This window comes from Polypterus senegalus, chromosome 13 (genome assembly GCF_016835505.1).
Source record: "Polypterus senegalus isolate Bchr_013 chromosome 13, ASM1683550v1, whole genome shotgun sequence".
In the NCBI taxonomy this organism is placed as follows: domain Eukaryota; kingdom Metazoa; phylum Chordata; class Cladistia; order Polypteriformes; family Polypteridae; genus Polypterus; species Polypterus senegalus.
Window position 1 is genome coordinate 73239617 of NC_053166.1, and position 23919 is coordinate 73263535.

General features: G+C 37.8%; 1 protein-coding gene across 1 annotated transcript in view; it reads left to right on the forward strand.

Annotated features, from left to right (window-relative positions):
- usp11 (ubiquitin specific peptidase 11) overlaps positions 1-23919 on the forward strand; it is a 127010-nt gene that overhangs the window by 79364 nt on the left and 23727 nt on the right. Inside the window, exons 9-13 of the mRNA XM_039773957.1 lie at positions 7241-7399; positions 8317-8541; positions 14592-14675; positions 14800-14894; positions 19448-19642. Of these exons, the coding sequence (XP_039629891.1) occupies positions 7241-7399; positions 8317-8541; positions 14592-14675; positions 14800-14894; positions 19448-19642 (758 nt within the window). The remainder of the gene's footprint in view (positions 1-7240; positions 7400-8316; positions 8542-14591; positions 14676-14799; positions 14895-19447; positions 19643-23919) is intronic.

The window sequence follows — 23919 nt, forward strand, 5'->3', positions numbered from 1 at the left end:
ACGCCAGTCCCAGTGAAGAATATAGATTATTTAAATGAAGTTAAAAGTTTTATCTGTATAATATAATAAACATATTTTGCTGCATTTCATCTTAAAAATATCGTCATCATATGTAAATATGCGCTTTATAAAGTTGCTCAGGTTGTGCAATATTATAACTGTAGTGCAAGTTTACAGTGAGGTGATTGTACTTATAAGTACACACAGTTCTACAAGGAGCAATTGATTAAGTGCGTTTATAGTTCTTGGGATGAAACGGTTTCTGAACCACAAGGTCCGTACAGGAAAGGCTTTGAAACGTTTTGATGTGGCTGAGGTAACGTGTGCTTGAAGCTCTATACCGATAATTCTCTTTCCGATCAGCTGCTGCTGTGATTCACACTCAGAAACAGTGATATAAATACTCCGAGTGGTGCAGTGAGAGTAATATGGAAAAAGTTGATCCGCTGTGGCAAACGGGAGCAGCTGAAAGAAGAAGAAGAAGAAGAAGGTGCAGTTAGTGTAACAATGCTAAAGCAGTTATGGTATTTGGAATACTATGGCTATTCCCTGGACCATTATATTGTTACAAGTTAATTACAATCAGATGCATTACACTAATAAACAATATGCGGTTAGTTTCAGTGTATTTATAAAGCTGCGTCAGGAAAATAAAAGAGTAAACACACAGGAACAGTAGCACTGCTTTGACGCTGGGTGCTGCCAGTCTGCAAAACCGAGCGGAGAACTTGAGTACGACAAGGTATGAGGTACCGTGGAAAAGTGTGTGGCTTTACACCAAGTGTAGGTTTTACACATCATGATTTGAACGTGGAAAAGTTCTTACGCAACATTTTTGTGCATATGCACCTTTATACATGAGGCCCCAAACCTTTACAAATATTAGAAATGTTTTAAAAGGTGTGACGAAAACCAGCCAAAACAGTCCAACTTAATTTGGTCAATTTGGAATTGAAAACTTGCACATAAACTTCTAAGTTGGTTTTTCACAAGAGTTTAACAAAGGAACACCCATATTAATATTTGTTATTTTTTGGAACATTCAGATCTAGATCCAATTTATTTATGTACTTTAAGTGATCATTTTATTTTATGAATCAATTGTACAATTAACTTAATAAAATAGTATACTGGTAGAGATATTGTTTTATACATTGATTCCAAGCTTTAGATGGCAGTTTTTTGCAATCTTCTTAACTATTAAGGAACATTAGGTAAAATTGTGTCAGACAGTTCTGATTTCTCATTTGTCAGGCTATGTTTTGTTCTGATTAAAACTTAATTTCAAGTAAAATTTAAAGCAGGCCTTGATTAATGCTTTTTTACTGTTTAATTTGGCTGCCACATTTATATTGGGATTCAGATTGACTTTATGAATTATGTGCTGTCCATTTTTTTTGGAAAGGTCCAGCTAAGTAGGTAGAAAATTAAATCCATCGAGGAGTTGCCACATAATTAGAGTGAACAATCATGGTGTCAAAATCAGTTCATGTTACTAAAAATGTGGGAAAAATACCTAACCACAGTTGCATGTTTTGTCTTCTGTGTATGCCAAAACTGGTCGCATTCTCTCTGCACACATGAACTCCTGTTAATGAAAACACATAGCTGTTAAGTGGTTTCATTTTTCACATTGTGCATCTGTTTTTCCAAACTATTGTCTATGTAAATAGCTTGTTTTTTGAATAGTATCTCAATATCAACATTAGCCTTAGAACATTGCTAAGCTACACAGCATTGCTAGCTGCAAAAAAGTAATACACATAGTATTGAAGTAAGTGTTAGCCAATATCTGAATTTGAAATCCTGAACAAATCATTATTAATAGTTATTATTAATTAGTAGTAGTCATAACAACTGAAGCTCTTAGTATGTTGATCTGACAGTAACAGCTAGCTATCTTTTATTTAAGTTAACATTTTGGGGGATCGTAACCAAACTTCAAAGTTAGCCTTTTGAAAAGATGTATGAGCAGTTTAAAAGCTACCTGGTTTTGGAAAATGCATAAAACAATATTTAAATTATAGTTTTACTATTGTATTTTTTCACTCATTTTGGCTGTCCCAGCTTTAGTATTATATTTAACTAATCGAAAAGAAATGCTGTATATTTTGTAAAGTGTTAGAAATTATAGCATTGTTATTTTTGTAATACATTAAAGGTTTCATTTAAATAAGTCTAGAATATTTGAGTAATTTTTATGTGATACTTTTTTTTTTTTTAACTTTTATTCAAGTAAATATTTGGGCAACTACTGTTACTTTTGCATCAATGATATTTTTTAAATTAATAGTGCCATTGTATCAGTACTGGTTTTGGAGTATTCTGCCCATGTCTGCATGTTAGCTGCAGTCATGAACTTTATTTGTGGCTCAACTATGTTGCATGCAGTTCCTAACTTCCAGTCTCTCTTTTTTTGTTTATCAACTGAGAATCTTCTCAGGTTTTCCTAATTTGTTCAGAAGTATATACTTTGTTATATTCCAATGAAAAGCAAGTGTTTCATCATTATAATTATTTATTCAGTCTGTGCTTCTTTATCTGTGACTGAGGAAAGAAAAATACTTTGAATGATTAATACGGAATTACTATCAGTGAACACAAAGGGCAAGATGAAAACAACCAGTCTAATCAAACCTCATCTGGTTGATGGTTGATAACGGTCAGTGTGACTGTAAATGCAGAGACAATGCAGATGGATAAAAAATTGGAGCATACATTAGGTGATTTTTCAAGATGGGCTTTGCTTGTCACATTCACCCAAAATCTGCACAGAAGTGACAACCGATGAACTATAAGCACATACCTTACACATGCTGTTTTCCCCACAGCCCTAACCAGCTAAAGTTAGCCTACTTGTCTAGTGGAAATTCATCCTGACCTGTGCAAACAAAAACACAATGGTAACAAATCTCTTCTCTCTATTATAAAAAAAAATCCTGGAGAGAAACACAAGGGCGTCGAGACGTGATAAGATCACGGAAGACATGTAAAAGAAACAGCGAGATGAAAGAGATCGGCCACAGATCGCCTCGCGGGGACCTTAGACATGAGACTTTGTGCCAAAAGATTGACCCAGGACCGTCTTGCGATGACGTGGAACATGAGATTCTTGCAAGACATGCCCTGCTTACTATCAATATCAAATAAGCCAAGAGGCAGCAAAACATTCAGTTGTCTAAAGGATTTGAGCACACACATCCAGGGCTCTCAGCGCATATAAAGCGTACAAGGACAGTACGTTATAAATGAAATGTCGACGACTAAGCAAAGAAGAATGCAGCATGGAGAAAAGAGACTCAAAAGTGTTGGAGAGAAAAAAGAGCAAAAAAGAAAAAGAATAATCTAGGTGCAAATTCAGAAAATAAGGAAAGTAATTATCAGCCCGGAACAAGTGGAATTGGGGGGAAAAAAAAAGCACGTCCAATCCGGCTCAGAATTAAAAGACAGAGTAAAAGACAAAGTAGAACTTCATAAAGATGTTCACAAACGTTGGCGCTAAACACGTGCAGAGCAGGTTAGAGATTATGAAAGCAGTGTAATTTGAAAGGCTCGCAAAAAAAAAACCAAACTGCGCAATACACGTAAAATTAAAGGATATGAAAGTAGGACAATTAGAAAGTATAAAATAAAGAAAGTAAAGATCGTAGTAGCGCAAACAAACAAACTGCCTCATTTAACTATGCACCTGTCTAACTGGTTTTGCACAATAATCACTGCACTATTGCACCTTAAAATTTAAGTCTACTTTATTCACATAATTTTACTTATGTTCTTCTATACTGTTATCTTTCAATCTGACTTTTTGTTCATCTAACTGATATTCTTCTAACTTTGCACAGTTTTTAATAAGTGGATTAGGATGCATTTCACTGCGAGTTGTCGTGTATAACTATGCATGTGACAAATAAAGAATCTTGAGAATTTCAAAAACGGAGTTTACCACGCATGCATTTATTGGTTACTTTGTAAAAAAAAAAAAAAAATTAACTGCTGATGATGTAGATCATTTTGTCTGTGCTGAAATTCCAAACAGAGAAACCTATCCTGAATTATGGTACAAAGTCATGAAACACATGTCTCGCTGACCTCTTTTAATGATTCAGCATATTGGGACTCGAAAGATTCCAAATATTGTTTTTACAGAAGTTCTGAAATAAAAGTGAAACTAATGAAATAGCAACAATTTAAAGAAAAAAAAATCCGGAAAACCAAACATGGGGGTTGGCGAGCGAAGCAAAGCCCCGTAGTTCTTTAAAAAATTGAAACCCAAAGTGTGTATTTTTGATTGTTTACCATCTGTGCACAATAAAATATATTGAAACAAATGCATGGTTTTGATATACTGTAAACATTCAGATTCAAATATTGACTCAGATGTGTCTAGCCTATTTAAGATAAAAGCTAGATTTGAGTTCTCACAATGTGAACGGATGTTTGAAATTCATTATTACTCATTACTTCAAGTCCTCCATCTCAGCCTCCAGTCTGATTTATGGAAATATGTAACACCATCAGGTACAGACGCGGCTTGAGGAATGGCGCCTGTATCTTTAAAGGTAGTTTAAGAAAATAAACAGAAATTTATGGTGGCTTTAATAATGTGATTAAGTAGAACTGTTGTTCTCTGTATTTTTTTTCTATACAGTGAATAGGAAAGGTCTACAAATAGACACTGGTGACATATCCCTTATTTACTGTTTTTTTTTTTTTCTTTTTGTTTTTTGGATGCAATACATTTAATGATGAATCCAAGTATTCTATTTTGATAACATTTATCAAGAAGCAGTGAGCATAATTTTAATTTCATTAGCAGGAATATAAAGAACTTAAACAAAACTCAGAAAATTGATTTCAATAGATAGCATTTTCCAGGCACTCATGCCTCATTTCATGGTTCCTTTATTTGAAACAACTGCTTTGAGGGGAAAGTTTGGGGGGAACTGTTAAGTGCAAGAATACAACAATACTGAAGATGTAATGTTGAAATCTGATACAACTACCACAGTTTGGGATCATTTCTGTTTCAAACCAACCAATGAAGAAAAACCAGGAAAGTTATAAGATGGTATTTGCTGACATTGCCTCAAAAAACTACAGAAGTTTGTGGACACTCTTAAAACACAACCTTTGCTCAGTTAATGTCTTCTGCTGCTTCTACATTTGGGGCATAGCATTTATGATTCATTTTTATCATCAGTTACATTTTGGAGCCTTTTGTTTACTTTTTTTATTATTTATCATCTACCATTTGCAGTGAAATGTTTAAGTATAAATGTGCACTGCTTTATCTAAATAAAAAAAAGTACTGTATGTTTAAATGGAAGCTAGTAACATACTTCAGCATATTGTTTGGGCTGCTGTTGATGGAGAAATAAGTTGTACTTTTTAAATAATAAATCTTTACTGTTTAAATAAAAAATCAAACAGCTTTTAAGTAAAAATACATTTAAATTATACAAGTAAAAAATAAAATATGATAAAGAAACTTGACCATATCACAGTGGTATAAACCATCTGTCATCTGTTTTTTTTTATTTATTTATTTATTTATTTTTTTTTAAAAAAAACATTAAAGCTGTACTGGCATGCCCCTAGACTAGGATGGCTGATGATTTGATGTGAAGTTTCAAGTTTTCAAGCAAGCACCCTATTGAAATATTTTACTTTAGTTCAAGTTGAATTGTCACCTCTATATATGCTGGATGCAATTTTTTTTATTTGTAGTTAATTCTGAATAGGTAGTAAATTTTTGGTAACTCTCTATATAGTAATGATTATAAATTCAGAGCCAAGCTAAGTTAAAAAAAAAAAAAATGATTGCCTACAAGTACCTCTGTGCATGTTGATCATTTTGTTGATTTCCCAAACATAAAGTCTGTATGCACTAATACTGGTGCTTCTTGTTGCCAAACCCCATCCCCCCCCCAAATATATCTGTCTGATTTCCCTTTACCTCTTCACATTCTTCATTTGTTGCTCTTTAATTCCATAATATCTCAGTTGCCAGCTTGTCCAATTCTTTGCTCTTTTCTACTTCTTTCTCTCAGTAATGTTTCCCACATGTCTTGCTATCTATCTCCGACACCCTGTGTAGAGGGATTATAAACGGCAAACTACATACTGGACAGTTCAGGACTAAAGATGACCAGAAGGAGAGATGTTTGACAGGGAGACACAGACAAAAATACTGGGTTTTTCAAAAGCAATGGTGTAGTATTATTTATGTTGCAGACAAAACTGTGTCATGTTGGCTTTTTTCACACAGTCATAACACAAATGACACACCAAACAAATAAAGAATATTACGAGTCCTTATATGAAGAAAAAAAAAGTAATGAATAAATGTATAGACAAAAAGGTATTATTTCTGTATGTCAGTTGGGTCCGGTTGACAAACACTACACAGTTTAAAAAAAAAAAAAAAGAGAGAAAATTCAAAACGTAAACAAATGCATATTCAAAAATGAATGGTGCACAAAAAAAAATTATTTTAAGTGACTACCTCAACCAAAAGAAACCATACAAGAGATATTTAAATATACACTAGAAAAATGAGATTAAATATATATAAAAGCAACATACAAGCTGCAATGTTTGCTGTACTTGATTATGCACCACAACAAACACTCACCACCCTCAACAGAGGGTCAAAAAAAAAAGACAACCCCTGCAGGCAGGTAGCGCCTTTTATATGCACCGTCAAATTTGCAGTCAAATTAGAATTTACTTCACCTATTGCCTCCAATCACAGCAGATGTGAGCATGTTCAAGCAGCACAGCACATCGAGTCTTCTACAAGGCCTCTATTAGTTGCACCGTGAACTCGCTGAATTCAGAGGTCAAGAAAAGCAGCTACTCGGTATCAACAGTAGATTTTTATTTTTACTTTCTTCTTACTCTGGGATCTCCTATACTTTTATCAACTAACTAAATGCTCCGCCCCCTTTCTGGCTCTAGCAGCATTGGGTCCAGACACCACCGTGTAAAACCATGTAGGTCTCCGTAGCTGTACAGATGCCCAGATGCGTCTTGTAGCACAGCTTGGCCAAAATAGTCTTAAAAACTCTTATCAGTTGTGTCCCTTTGCACCCACATATTTTAAAAGGTATGTGCTTTTCAGTTCTGTTTTTTTCCCATACTTCTAAAACGTAAGCAAAATTACTTTATTTTTCTTTTTGGTAATGCTCAACTAGGCATATCATCACAATCTCATTCTAAGTTTTTTGTCTTCACACAGACCAAAGTAGGTCATTTTGCCTCTCAGTTTTTGGGATACCAGCAGCATGACTCTCAGGAATTGCTGTCTTTTCTTTTGGATGGACTGCATGAAGATCTAAACCGGGTGAAGAACAAGGAATATATTGAACTGAGAGATGCTGATGGTCGACCAGACCAGGTACAACCCACACTTGCTATTGCATTTACTATACAGTAATAAGTTCTGGCCAGCTCAAATTTAAATGGACATCTTTAAGAAAACTGTTATGGCCCTCAGAGTTTACTGAAATGGCAGCATTTTGAATAGTCATGTATTTTCTTGTGATTAATGGTAATTATCCTGTCTTAAAATCTTAACATTCTTTAACACTAAAATCCCTGAAGCCTGTGAAAATATTCGTAATGCCAGGTCACATTAATTTACTTGCACCTCCTCGTCACTGCATTAATTGCACACTGATAGCGCCTTTGTTTTGTAAATGTGTCTCTCGGCTGCGGGCAGGCAGCCTGCTATCCCATTCCATCCATCCATTATCCAACCTGCTATATCCTAACACAGGGTGACGGGGGGTCTACTGGAGCTAATCCCAGCCAACACAGGGTGCAAGGCAGGAACAAATCCCTGGGCAGGGTGCCAGCCCACCGCAGGACACACACACACACACTTGGGACAATTTAGGATCGCCAGTGCACCTAATCTGCATGTCTTTGGACCGTGGGAGGAAACCAGAGCACCCGGAGGAAACCCACGAAGACATGGGGAGAACATGCAAACTCCATGCAGGGAAGACCTGGGAAGCGAACCCAGGTGCTATCCCATCCCTCGCTGAGAAATAGACTATATACACATTTTTTATTATCTTTTTACTTTCCTTTCTAGTAATTGTGTGATATATGGTGCTGTATGTCAGTTATTGTAGGTGAATATTGATGGGTGGATTGAAAGAGAGTCTGCTATGGGTTTTTGACATAGAGCAAGGGAAGTTCTGCTCCCTTGGCTTGGCATCTTTTTAAAGATCTCCCATCCTTAGATTATCACATTAAGTTTTCTTGCTAGATAAAATTGTTAAAGAAAGTTTTTTCCTTTGTCAATAGGAAGTGGCAGAAGAGGCCTGGCGCAACCACCGGCGACGGAATGACTCTGTCATTGTAGACACATTTCATGGACTCTTTAAATCCACACTAGTCTGTCCTGAATGTGGCAAAGTGTCCGTAACATTTGATCCTTTCTGCTACTTGAGTGTACCATTGCCAGTTAGCAAAGAACGTGTGATGGAAATTTTCTTTGTGTCACTTGACCCTGCAGCAAAGCCTGTGCAGGTGAGATTGTCTTGCTTCTTATACTTCATATGCTTTCAACTGTCTTGTATTTATTATAACTGGGGATATCTTCTACAATTCAGTAGTTCTCAAACTCAGTCCTGTTACTGCTGATTTTTTTTATTCAACCAGTTTCACAATCAATGAGTCATTTTACCTCTAACTGATGCCATTGTGTAATTAACTACACTATTTTTCTTCTGTTTTTCTGTATTCAGAAAGCACAGTTGTGTAAAATTTACATTTATATTACAGGTAGAAATATTTGCCATGATTCTAAACTCTATTTTATTATTTTTTGTATTAATTCATCTTTCCTGATTTATTATAATCAGATTTTAAAAACATAGGAGGAGTTCACCTAATTTTTTTTTTCTAATTTTAAGGAAAAATGTTTTGCTTAAAATCTTCAGTAACTGAGCATTAGACAAAATAATGCCGGCTGAATAAGACTGGGACCAAAACCTGCAGCTTCAGGACAAACTGATCAAGTGTATCTAATGCTTAAGTAGTTTCTTTTTTGCATTCCGAGAGATTTTACCATTGTATTTCTTATTGCTATTTACATTCTTCTATAATCTTAAAGCCAGCACTTTGATAAGTAAATTATACAACATCATTACAAAATGCAAAGAAGGATTATTTATTATTGCTAGGGATGTCTCCTAAGCAAATTTGAGAAAAATATATGTCCCATATATCATCAGCGTATCTCCTGCCCCTTTAAGGAGGTTAACAATGTGGACCATTGTTAGACCACAAATCTAAGAAATTTATCACCTGCTACCCTGTGCTCTTGGAGAATCGGGTCACCTTTTATTCATTGATCATGGTGCCAGTGATTAGCAATGTGTTTTGTGTTGATTAGAATGTGCAAGGAGAAATTTCACTGTACGTTTACACATGGCAATAATGTCAGTACAAGCCTGTTAAATTCAGTCACCATAAACTGGAAACTGAGTACAGCAGCACACATGGTGCATGTATGATATGACTCGACATCTAAAGATTGCCAATTACAATAATTCAGTCACACAGGAATGTGGTTTGTCATAAATACTGTATGATTCTATCGTCTTTATTTCTGTGAATGACGTAAAGAGGAATTTTAAATGAGTTGATATCCAAAAAGCAGTTTGTTTAAAAAGAGTGGCAGGAAAGTTTCTCTCGCATTTTCGCTGAGTTTGTGCCAAACACTAGTCTATCCATGACCATCTCATCTTCGTTTGCATAAGCACAGTCCTTCACCAGCAATTTTAACTCCATTACAAAGTGATCAAAAGTCTCGTTTATACCCTGCGTCTTCTCATTAAACTTGTATCTTGCGAATATCGTATTCGTCTTAGGCACGACAAACGCCAGCGGCAGCGTGTCTATGAATTTAATTTAAACTTAAGCTTTACACCTTGCTTTCCTATTGATATGTCTACAAAGGCTTATTCAGCTTCAGAGTATTGTTGCTCTCTTACTGCATCAATAAACAGCCGTCTTCCTCTTTATCTGAGACATCACACACTGCATGCACGGGTTTACCTTTCCCAGTCCTGCAAACTTTAATTCAATTAAATCAATTTCAATTTACCACATTTTTTACACTGTCTTCCTTTAGCTGGACATTGACTTTTGCCACTGTGTGCTTTGTTTCTGTAGTAGCTGCACTTATGAATATGCTTGTATGCGTCACTCGCTTCATGTTCTTTTGCTGCCTTCTCAATTGTGTAATGTTTTTTTTTGTTCAGCGCTCTTTGGAGCTCTTGCTTGTTGTCTGCGTACTGTGTTCACAGTCAGTTCACGTGAGCCGCACGGAGTACAGTGAACCCTCGTTTATCACGGTTAATCCGTTCCAGACTCTATCGTAATAAATGAATTTTCGCGAAGTAGGATGCTTTATTTATAAATCGAATATTTTCGCAGTTAGAGTATAGAAAACCTGTTTACGACCTTCTAAATACAGTGGAACCTCGGTTCACGACCATAATTCGTTCCAGAACTTTGGTCGTAAACCGAGTTGGTTGTGAACCGAAGCAGTTTCCCCCATAGGATTGTATGTAAATACAATTAATCCGTTCCAGACCGTACAAACTGTATGTAAATATGTAAAAATATGTAAAGATTAAGCACAAATATAGTTAATTACACCATAGAATCCACAGTGTAGTAGTAAACTAATGTAAAAACATTGAATAACACTGACACAAAACACTCAGGCTCCCTGATCAGCGACACGAGCTGGCTCAAAAAATCCGAAGCGCTTGCAAAAACCAACTCACATGCAAACAAAAAAGTAAGATTGCAGGAGATCACGCTATTAAGTCCTCCATGTAAACAATTTTTTTAATGAGTTTTAAGCACAAGGAAAAAAGCGAACATTTGAAAAAAGAGAAATGTAACATCGCACCTAATCGCGCTATGAAAAACTCCATCTGTAAACACTTTCATGAGTTTTAAGCACAAGGAAAAAAGGGAACATTTGAAAAAAGAGAAAAATAACATTGCAACAAATCACATTATAAACTAAAAAATTAAACTTTTGAAAAATCAGTAATACAAAAACCACCAAGAAAACTAACCTTGCATGAAACGAGTTCTGTCATGAAGTGTTTTCCTTCAGGTGTTTTCTCTCTTGTGATTTCTTGGGTTTCTGGTGCTTTTAGCTGTTTAGCTGGTGGGAGTGAAAGCCTCATGCAGCCATTCCAAAAACAAACTCCTTGTGACCCAATCCTTCGTGTTTGCGCCCCACATTACTGGCAGTCTGGCTTTGTGCTGCTTGAAAGCACGAGGGTTCTCAGATTGGTAAATGAGTAACTGGTAAACAGTTTTTCCACCTCTTGTAATCTTTCTTTACTTCGATTTCAATTTTCTTCTCACCACTATTCACTTGCTTAGAAGCCAATGGAAGGAGAACAATGAACAGAGAGCTCTTGCAGCCACGCTGCTCGCTTTCTCTCTCTCTTTCTTTCTCCCTCAGGCTGCCTGTGCTGGGGGGGATGGTGCGCTAGCACATACAGCCTGCAAATAGGCAGGCAAACACGTGCAGCAATCTCCTCCTCCTCCTCCCCTCCCCAGCAGGCACATGGAACTGGGGGGATGGTTTGCCTGCCTATCTGCAGCCAGTAAGTGCAAGCCAACATGTGCAGCAATCTCCTCCACCCCCTCCCCAGCAGGCACGTGCTCGCTCGCTCTTGCTCTCTCTCTCTCTCTCTCTCTCTCTCTCTCTCTCTCTCTCTCTCTCTCAGCTCAGCTCAGGCAGGCAAGGGAAACTGGATTGTTCATATACCGAGTGTGTGGTTGTGAACCGAGGCAAAAGTTTGGCGAGCTTTTTGGTCGTGATCCGAGTTGTATGTGAACCGGGACGTTTGTGAACCGAGGTTCCACTGTATGTTTTTTAACATTATTAGAGCCCTCTAGACATGAAATAACACCCTTTAGTCACCATTACACTCGTATTACCCAATATATTAGACAAAATAAGAGAAAATAAGACATATTAGACGTTACAAATATCATATTACTAGGCCCACTCGCTTTTTAAGGGGACTGACTTTTATCCTCAATTTTTGTGCGCTCCATGTGTACATCAGGCATGTAAGTGTAGAGAATGAGAACATCAAAGTGCCCATTCATAACATCTCCCGAAAACCTACGTTTTTTTATCCCCTCAAGTGCCTGTCCAAAATCGTACAATGTAAGCCGAATCTGTACCGCTAAAGACAGAGTTTCATGCACTAAATAAGCTATAGATGAGAATAAGCAAGCACCATCTCCCCTGATATTTACTACGCGGTGAGGCATTTGTACTCCATCAACATTAATTATTTCCAGAGACATAATTTGGTCTATCTTTTCAGTGCATCGCGCACAAAAGCAACTTAACGATGACGGCACCAGAACTCTGCTCACATCGCGTCGCTTCGTACCTCAAACCGCAAGTAGTAAGTCTGTAATAAGCAGAATACCGCTACGCTTTGCACTCACGGACGGAAGGACAATCCCGAACGCTTTTATATAGTAGATTATTGTACTGTAAATTTAATTGCACACAACCACTAACCTATGAAGGCATGACCTCAGTAGGAGAGTCTTCAGAGGCGGTGCAGTATCTTCAGCAGGTGCGTTGTTGTCTTCAGTGAAGAAGTACTAGGAGTAGGCAGTGGGTGTCTGGGTGCGCGGCTGAAGAACATCTTGATAGGCAGTTGCTGGCACTGTCTTTTCATATGCGTGAGGAGGTTTTTGTAGGGTATTACCATCTTTAATCATATCCAAGAGTTTCACCTTCTCCTGGATAGTAAGCATCTTCCTCCGGCGCTTAGTTTTATTGTCAGAAGGCTTAGAAAAAGCAGCACGTTTAGGAGCCATCGTAGGGCTTAGATAAAAGTTCTCAGAAAGCGCATGCGTAGTGACGTAAGCGTGTATGAGAAAAAAAATCGCGATAGAGTTTAGCCGCGAAAATTGAAGCGTGATATAGCGAGGGATCACTGTACATGCATTGAAGGTTCTCAGCTGTGCTTGTGCTATCTCGTGCGATCTTGCGATGTCCACGGCTTTATTTAATGCTAGCTACGACCCAGCACTTATAAGTTTCTCTCGCACTTTCGCTGAGTTTGTGCCAAACACTAGTCAATCCCTGACCATCTCATCTTCGTTTGCATAAGCACAGTCCTTCACCAGCAATTTTAACTCAGTTACAAACTGATCAAAGGTCTCGTTTATGCCCTGCATCTTCTCATGAAACTTGTATCTCACGAATATCGTATTAGTAGCAGTAGTGGATAGCTCTGTCTCGCTCTGCGTTTTAAAGTGAATTGAGAACTGAGTTAAATAATTTGATCTAATTAAAAATGGTTGGTCCAAACCAAAATTTGCACAGTATCGTAAAGAGAGGTTACCATTCTACTCTGTCAAAATATTTATATTATTCTAGAGACAGCGGAACTTAATGGAAATTCTGATGTGTAAGGCATGTATAGTATATAAAACTGAAATTTTTAATCCAGACATTGAAATATTGGTTGTAGAAATTCATCCAAGATGTTTGCCTAGGGAGATTATTTACTGGGTATGATGTTACTCTGCATCCAGCCCTGCAAACAGGTCCTCTAACTTATAGGGAAAACTTGGGGATTGTTGGTGGGATTGGCACTCTAGCCACTGTTTATATAAAAAAAAAAAAAAAAACTTACATTGTTCCAGTGTGGTGCTGAGGTGTCATTGCACAACTGCATTCAGGTCCCAATCCGAGTGGTTCATCGTGTGATGGGTGTGCAACATGCTGTGATCAGTGCATGCTTCCAACCAACACTGAAATGATGAGTCTGTTTGATCCTGCAGCTATAGTTCGATCACGTGACTTTAGAAGAAACAGTTCCAAACTTCTGTCAGTGTGTGTTATGTTCTGACAAGCTGGACCTGCTTTATTAAAATATTGAAGATGTCTTTTAATATAAACCATTCGGCAGATTTGACCATAGTCTAATCCATCCAACTTCCACCTAAAACCGTCTTATTAGTTGGCAACCTTTAGATGATGAAGGTGGTCATGGTTTAATTACTGTTTTTAATAGAACGGAGTCTTCTTGGCTACAACATTACATACCCATCATCTTTTATTACTGAGGAAATAACTAAGAAAATTAAGGAAATAATAATTGTGGAAATTGTTAAGTGGGCTTTTTCATTGTTTTCTTATGTTTTTACTGATTTATAATATTCATTTTTTAAATTATTTCTTTGTGTTCACAGAGTTTGGTTCCAGATGTGGTGTTACTCTCTGTAATTCTGCTGTGCAGTTCCCTTTTATTTTATTTTTGAGCTAGAATCTTATTAGCCTTTTGTCCGTGTTTGTAATAACTATGGTGCAACTTAATTTTTTAATAAATTAAATACTTTGTTTACTTTGATGTGTTGTAATATGACTTTATTATGTATTTTTAAAATTTAGGACTGTGCTATAAATGTAATTTTTGAATTGTATTTGTCAGAACAAATCTAATACTCCAAGTGAGTCCTTGATCAGTATTCTAGTATGTGTAATGTTTATTATTATGTTCTAGCATCGAGTGGTGGTTCCTAAAGCGGGAAAGGTGTCTGATCTGTGTGCTGCCCTTTCCAAGTCAACTCGTGTGCCAGCCAACCAGGTAAGGATTGCTTTAACTGTTGGAATTTATTCTGTGACAAATAGGGCTTTAAGGGGCACACTTCTCTCTGCCTCTGATATGCCTCAACTATTTGACTCATTTTAACTGTCATCCCTTTCTACAGATGGTAGTTGCAGACGTCTTTAACCATCGCTTCTACAAGATTTACCACATGGACGAGTCCCTAAACTGCATTTTAGACCGGGATGATATTTTTGTGTAAGTATTTTGGGACTGTAATCATAAATACTACTGATTAGGGCAGGGGTTTGCAAACTCCAGGCCTGGAGTGCCTCAGTGGCTACAGGTTTTTATTCTAACCTGTTTCCTAATCAGTGACCAATTTTCACTGCTAATTAACTTTTTACCCATCACTTTAATAGCCTTGTTAGAAGAGTTCAGCCCTTTGAATGGATTCTTTTCTTCATTAAATGATAGCCAAGCAGAAATGAGATGTGAAACGAGCTAACAGATGACCAACTAAACTGGTGCTTCAAACTCCAACCAATTTCACCCCAATCACTTTCTTAATGAGAAGTCAATTCTTGCTGTTAATTAAACCCGTTATTTAATTCCATGGCTTGTTGCTGCTCTCATTCTGCCATAGCACACATTTTGAAAACTGTTGTTTTTCTGTTCTTTCTAAGAGCACCATCAAAATGTTTTGGTGACCTGAGAGAGCAGCCTTTCTAAGACCATCACCTCTCTTTAATTTCAGTTATTGTGTAATGGGCACAGGGGGGCTGGTCATGTGGTGGCTTGTTTTGTGTCTTCTATTAGTTTGGCTGCTAATTAAAGAAAAAGAAACAACTATGGGGCCTAAGTCAAGTTAATTAAAAGAAGTAATCAGCAGCAAAAACTGGTCACTAATTAAGAAGATGGTAAGAATGAAAACCTGCAGCCACTGTGGCACTCGAGGCCTGGAGTTCGCCACCCCTGGCTTAGGGTAAAAAAAAACAATCGATCTGTAAATTAGCAGAGCAGTTATTCCAGAAACCTTTCTGCATTCCAGCAAGCCTATTCAATTATAAATTCAATTGGGCCAGATTTTCAAACCAGCAAATTTAGCTGGGCCAGACATTTTCAGTGGCTGGTAAGCAGCAGGTAATAACAAATTTTAAACCAACACAAATGAATGTATTGAAAAACAAGTAATGTATATTCATCATTTCCCATTTAAATTTTGTCACATCTGACATTAGCACGTCAAAAAGTGCATAAAAACAGTGCAAAGCTGTAATTGAGCAGAATCTGAGGTAATAGCACTTTTCAGATTAAAAAAATAAACCTTTTGCTCACGTCTGACCCTGGCACATCTCAAAATGCATATAAATTAAAAACATACACAATATTATTTGTTTTGCTTTTGAAATAAAATAAATATTTTGGTCATATATATTGGACCCAGGCACACCACAAAGTGCATTTAACAGAATAAAAAAAACTATCAGTGCTATCATGGTCTCAGTGCACAAACTAATAATTGATAACAGTGACTAACACTCATGAATACAGCACCTACCGCACACTGAGGCAACAGGTTTGTTTTAAATCACCACATGCATGATTAGCAGTGCCTTTTTCTTAAACAAAAAGATGGCAGTACACATGTGTTCTGTTTCGATCAAGTTTGAGGTATTGTGAAGGTATTTGGAGGCCAAGAGTCCTAGCGCTACATGTTTTGCTTATTTTGTGAAAAAACAAAATAGTTAAAATTTGAGATTTTAATAATAATTCTTTACCTTTATATAGCTCTTTGCTCACTATTCAGAAAGCTTTGCAAACTCCACATGGAGGACCCAAGACGCAAACCTATGATCTCCTTATTGCGAGGTAGTGGGACTTCCATTACGCCACCTGCGCAGGTGTACTGTGATGGATATTATTGTGCTTGATAGATTAAAATTACAAACATAAAATTTTGTTTATCAAAGAATATTAACAGGAGGTTAATAACAAGCTCTGCATTCTACAAAAAAGTTACATAGTTTTGCAAAGTAATCAGTGCTTACTGTAGGAACTTATGTAGGAATTTCTGAAGGCTTGCAAGATGTGTTTTTCTCGGGTTTTTCTCCACGTTTCTGGTGGGAATATGTGCTAGGCCACTCAGAGGTTGCTTCTAGACTTCAGGTGGGTCACCATTTGAATAGGCTGGCATTAGAGAGGAAACAAAATGCATCCAAATTGCCTTAGAAATTTGCGGTCAATGAAAACATCATGGAACAGAGCTAACAGAGGGGGCTTAGCTCAAGATGGATTGCAAGAAAAATAAGTCTGAAGCCAAGATCCAGAAAACCACTCTCCTGTTTCTCTAAGTGCATGGCTGCACCTTACATATAAATATTATTGTCATTCCCTGCTGAAATGAGCCTACATGATTTGCACTGAAAGATTCTACAGGTTGGATCTACTTTTTATTTTGAAGCCAAGGTAAAACATCCACATACATGTGGATACAACATCAGACAGGCCTATAGGGATAAACCCCTAGCACACCTTGGCCAGTCTGATCACACGTCCTTGCTTCTGATCCCTGCATATTCCCCACTCAGGGAACAAGCTCCCACTATGACCAGGACTGCTACCATATGGCCCGAGGAGGCCTCCCAACAGTTGCATGACTGCTTCCAGAGAACCGATTGGGAGGTTTTTAATCACCAAGACTTTGAGATCCACACTACGGCAGTCCTGGGTTACATCAGGTTCTGCATGGACAATGTCACCAGGGACAGACACATAAGGATTTATCCCAGCCAGAAGCCCTGGATGACGAGGGATGTCCAGAGTCTGCTGAAAGCTGGGAATATTGCTTTCAGGTCTGGGGATGCGGCTCTTTACAGTGTAACCAGATTGAACCTGAAAAGAGGCATCCGAGAGGCCAAGGCAGTGTACAGAAGGAGGATATAGGACCATCTGAGGAGCAACAACACCAGGCAGGTGTGGCAGGGTGTCCAGCACATCACCAGCTCCAAATCCAGCAACTCCTCGGCCGCTGAGGGAGATGCTTCTCTGGCAGAAGAGCTGAACATCTTCTTTGCCCGTTTTGAGGCGACACCAAAAGCAGCCCCATTACAGCTGCCTGTTCACAACAGCAACATACTCATGGTGGAAGAGTGTGAGGTGAGGTGGGTGATCAGGAAGGTGAACCCGAGGAAGGCTGCAGGACCCGACGGTGTGGCTGGACGGGTGCTGAAAGACTCTGCGGATCAACTGGCTGGAATCTTCACTAGGATTTTCAACCAGTCCCTGTCCCAGGCCACTGTCCCATCCTGCCTCAAGTCCTCAATCATTGTTCTGCTGACGAAAAAAATCCCTCACGAACAGTCTGAATGATTTCCGCCCAGTGTCACTCACATCTGTCATCATGAAGTGCTTTGAGAAACTGGTGCAGAGTCATATCATCGCCTGCCTGCCAGCAGACCTGGATCCATTTCAGTTTTCTTACAAAGCAAAGAGATCCATGGAGGACGCTGTGGCCACAGCCCTTCATGCTGCCCTGACCCACCTGGAGCAGCAGGGTAGTTACGCCAGACTGCTCTTTGTAGACTTCAGCTCGGCATTTAACACCATCCTCCCACAACGACTAGTGTCCAAACTGGCAGATCAAGGACTTCCATCATTCACCTGCAGTTGGATACTGGACTTCCTGTCTGGTCGCTCCCAGAGGGTCAGGCTGGGTCTCCACACCTTCACTGCTCTCAGCCTCAACACTGGGCCGCCGCAGGGTTGTGTGCTCAGCCTGCTCCTCTACACATATAACTGTGTCCCCTCTCACCATAGCAATAAGATCATAAAGTTTGTGGATGACACGACGGTGGTCAGACTCATCTCGGGCAAAGAGGGTGAGCTGGCATACTGGGACGAGGTGGAGCGGCTGTCAGAGTGGTGGACAGTCAATAACCTGCTCCTCAACACCACAAAAACAAAGGAGCTTGTTATTGACTGTAGAAAAAACAAAACTGACATACAGGCGCTCATCATTGGCGGGGCCTGGGTGGAGAGGGTCCTGGTGTTCAGGTTTCTGGGCATTGAGCTGGAGGATGACCTGACCTGGAGTGCCAACACCAAGGAGCTGCTGAAGTAGGCGCAGAAGAGACTGTATTTTCTGAGAATCCTCAGAAAGAACCATCTCCCCAGAATTTGCTCCTTGCCTTTTATCACTGTTCCATCAAGAGTGTGCTCAAGTATGGACTGTGTGTGCGATACAGCAGCTACGCTTCATCAAAAAAAAGAAAGCGCTCCACAGGTTCATCAGGATAGCGGAGAGAACAAATCTACACCTCCCGATACCACAAAAAAGCAATAGGCATTTAACAGGATTCATCACATCCCGGTCATTGCCTCTTCCAGCTTTTGCCATCGGGCAAGAGATACAGAGCAATGAAAACCAGGGCAAACTGCCTTGAAAACAGCTTTTATCCAAAAGCAATCATGGCCCTGAACTCAAAATAAAACTGCTCCATATCATTCTCTCCCAATGTGCAATATTGACCTTAAGTCAACAAGTGCAATTTATATATTTTGTAAAGTACTTTTATTACTATTCGATTTATTATTTTCTCTCCTCTTTGTCTTTTTTAACTTTTATGCCTCACACTGAGTCAACTGCACCTTCAATTTTGTTGTTCCTTTGTAAAAGTGACAATGACAATAAAGATCTATCTATCTAAAAGAGAATATCAGGGCTGTGATTTTCTTGTATTTTGCCATAGTCACCATTGAGATGGAGTGACTTGACTGGATGATTAATGGCAGTTCTCTGTTCTTTGCAGATATGAACTAAGTAGTGACTCCCTTGATGAAGAGGGTGATGAGGTGGTTTTGGCACTTTATCTGCGTGAGCGATCTCACTACAGTTCAAGCAGCAGCTATGGGACCTCTCTATTTGGGCACCCTTTGCTCATTTCAGTGCCCCGGAACAAGTGTACCCAAGAAGCCTTATACCAGGTCTTTCTGCATCGTCTAGCGTGAGTAGCTGGAATCCTTTTCTTTTCTATTGGTTGTCTGCTGGAATTTGGTTTTCTTCTTGGCTATATAATACAGCTTAATTAATAGAAATTAACAGCCTGTTGTTAGACAAGTTAGATCTACAACTCCCTTTTTATCACCTTTCCAATTATTTTGATAATTTTAATTTTAACATAGTTCCCTTATTAGGAAATGCCATCCACAGATACAGTTATGAAGTAAAACAGTCGACAGTTACTGTAAGTAGAGGTGGGCAGTTCGGCCAAAAATGTATATCAAAATATAAAAAAATACTATGGTTATGATATACTGTATATCATGGTATAATCAATGTGAGTACAGTTTTCAGACTGAATCCAGTTTAAGTACTTATGTAGGCACAATTTCATTGTATAACAGTGCATAGCTCTACTGTGATATTTAACGTAATTCGAAAATATCCTTCTTATGCAAAATAATAATAAAAACCAAACAATAAACTTAAATATTGCACATGCATTTTAGACTGATAATATCTGAAAATGTGTATTGTATTAACAGTACAATGAAAAATAAAACAAGATACAGGCCAAAATCTCTTTTCCTTTTTCAGTCATAGGAAAAGGCACTGAAATTTTTTTTGCCAATGCATATTACACATTCTAAAGAAGAAAATTTGACATTTCTCTCTGTGGAACGTGATAAACAAAATGTTTACAGAACTTGTTAAAAGAGTTTTAAATATATTAGAGTAAGTTTTTTTTTTTTAAATTATTGTTTTATCCTCAACATCATTATTCAGAGTCATAACTGCTAAAGGAGAAATAAGAAATTAAAAATTCAGATTACTTCTAGGCCAGGCCCTGCAATTATATTACCGTATATACTCACTGATAAGTTCTCCAGCGAATAATTTCTAGCATTTTATAATGTCGGTTGTATAAGTCGAATACGGAAAACTCACGCCATTGGTCCCAGAGATTATAATATGCTAACGCCCACCTGAGAGAGTAACCACAGAGCACACTGCCTTTTTTTCTATGTGAGTGTGGCAATGCGCTGTATCAGAGTGTGCTTCTAACCTCGTTCTCTCTCTCTCTCTATTGTGCATACGTGACCACACGATAATGCCCAAACTATTCTGAAGCAATGTTTGCACTGGTTTGTGTTTTTTGCATCACACACCCTCATAAGCCTTTATCATAAGAGCATCCCTTATCTACAATGGAGCATTTGATCAGAAGAAAATAAGTAGATGGTTTTAAGTTAAATGTTGTTAAAGTAGCGAAAAGAAATTGGTAACTGTGCTGCTGCAACAAAATTCGATGCATCTGAGAAACTGATGCAAGATTGGAGGACGCAAGAAGATGTAAAAAAATAAATTGTCGCATTTTTGAACAGGCGTATAAGTCGGGGTCTGATTTTATGATCGATTTTTTGGGGTTTCAAGACCAGACTTATATGTGAGTATATATTATAAATATATTTTATATATATATTAAATAGTTATATTTTTCTTGAATTTATTTGTCCATCAGTAAGCTATATAAGTGCAATTTTTACTTATAACTGAGTCAACAAAAAAAGAAACATTTCTAGTACATTTTTTAATAAGATTGTTACAAGTCAAAAAGTGCAAATACGAAAATGTATTTAAAACTTTTATTGAGCAAATTATGCAAAAATAATAGTTCTTATTGCATACTTACAACTTCATATTCAAAGTTTTCTTCTACTTTTTTTTTAATATTAAACCCTGTAGTACCCCATTCTCTTTATGTCTTAAGCATGTATTTGTTTTGCTTAATGGTTAACCCGGGACTATTTTATTATCATTGACTGTAGAATGTCCTGTTACTGCATACATACATTAAATCACACCACACATTTAGTTTCTGCTGGCAGCACTCACCTTAATAATTGTTAATACTTCGTAAGATTTCACATCTCTGCATTTTTTAGTTGCTCAGTCATTTAACACATTCTACAAAAAACGGTGAGAAGGTTGGGATTGAACCAACTCCTTCAAAAATCAATAGTTTTATGTTTTGACAAGAAAATGAGTAATTAATTTCATCATATCATGCTGCATACAATAAAACAACACACACATCTAATTTTAACATTAATAAAACAAAAGTCACTGCAGACTTGCCGCGATCCAGTTTCATTGTCCATAATTACTATGACAGCATGCATTTTGTACAGTATGTACACATGTAGTTATATATTTTCAATCGTTAAAAACAATATCGGCTTATAACATGTAGACTGTATGCTACTTAATTACATCAGCATATTGCAAGTTGAAGTCTGTGCCCAAAACATGGAATCCTCCTCCAGTTATTCAACTGACTACCTGTTGGCTCCACTGTCAGTTGTTATGGACATTCTCCAGGAATCCTGTGCTTCCTGCAAAACTTGCGCTTTTAGTTTCTCCAATGTGGTCATCCAGAAAATACGATGCTGCAAACAATATGTACACAACTTCCAATCATCACTAATGAAGTGTGTGGTTAAACCTCTGTATGTCTACAAATTATGACTACACAACAGGTCCGTTGGCACTGAGAAACGCACAGGTTTGTGCAACTTGAATTTACTTTGTTGTGCCATTCTTTTTACAATTTCGGGATTGCAGTCTGACTGAAGTACTTTTGCCATGACACATCACACTTTAAATCCAATGTTTTTATCATTCCCTTAATTCAGTCTGTCTTTATGGTTTGAACTGGAAACTTGCATAAATGCACTGTTATTGAGTCTGAGAATAGGTTTGACTTGAAGCCTTCCGTTGCATTCCACTGATCCCGCTTGTGGAGAGCCTCATATCTGAAGATAACGAACACAGTCGTAAGCTATCTATGTTTTCGAAAACAATATTTTGTTTTTAGGTGGTACAACAGGATACTTGTATTTCTGCCATCTGCAGTGACAGTGTCTTGGCATACTCTTTTGTTCTCTCGGTCTCTTTGAATCCAGACCACTGAAGAGTTTTGATACAAGTTGTATTTCAGCATTCCCTGTCTCGGCCCCTTTGTCCTGCATGTCTGATGTTCCTAATTTTTTTTTAATTAGACTTTAAAGCTGTGCTGGTACGTTATGGCCTGTTTGCTTTACTTGCTAGTATACAGCGTGTGCTAGGCTAGACCTCAATATTTAGCACATTTTGCCATTGCTGGGAATAGACGTACTTTAAATTTAAAGTAAAATGCCTACCGGTATGACAAAATTCAAAACATAATTATTTCATCTGATATACCAGTTCAACTGATACACTGCCCACTACTAACTATAAATTATTATGTATATATGAAATTGTCTTTGCTCAGTATTTCATTTATTTATAATTGCAGTATAGTTTATCAAACTGGAATCCTTGATTGGTTGAGCTGTAACAGGAAGGGTGAATTCGTCCTTATCGTGTACATGTGACGATGTGGGTTCTTGCGCCATGCTCCCATTTAATTTTTGGAAGCCCTTGAACCCAACACCGTTGGTAATGTAACCGGATAAGCTGGACAATGAGGACACCAAATAAAGTAATGGCAAAGGTGCAAAGTGCAAACATTGCTTTTATTTAAAACCAACAAAACCAATCCAAAAGTGTTCAAATAAAGTGCAGTGCTTCTAAAGTCAATAAATAAATAATCCATTAAAAACAAGTTATTCACAGTGGGGGTTAAAATAAGTCAGATAAATAAATCCATCAAACAAGGTTAAAATACTGGCTTGAAGCAGTCCCTTCTTTAAAAAACACAGTGCCTTTTTCAGCTTCTTCCTCCTCTAACCTCCGTTCTCTTTTCCGATCTTTTCTCTTCTCCCTCCGCACATTACTATATACAGTGGGTACGGAAAGTATTCGGACCCCCTTCAATTTTTCACTCTTTGTTATATTGCAGTCATTTGCTAAAATCATTTAATTTAAATTTTTTCCTCATTAATGTACACACAGCACCCCATATTGACAGACAAAAAAAATAATTTTTGAAATTGTTGCAGATTTATTAAAAAAGAATAACTGAAATATCACATGGTCCTAAGTATTCAGACCCTTTGCTCAGTATTTAGTAGAAGCACCCTTTTGAGCTAATACAGCCATGAGTCTTCTTGGGAAAGATGCGACAAGTTTTTCACACCTGGATTTGGGGATCCTCTGCCATTCCTCCTTGCAGATCCTCTCCAGTTCTGTCAGGTTTGATGGTAAACGTTGGTGGACAGCCATTTTTAGGTCTCTCCAGAGATGCTCATTTGGGTTTAAGTCAGGGCTCTGGCTAGGCCATTCAAGAACAGTCAC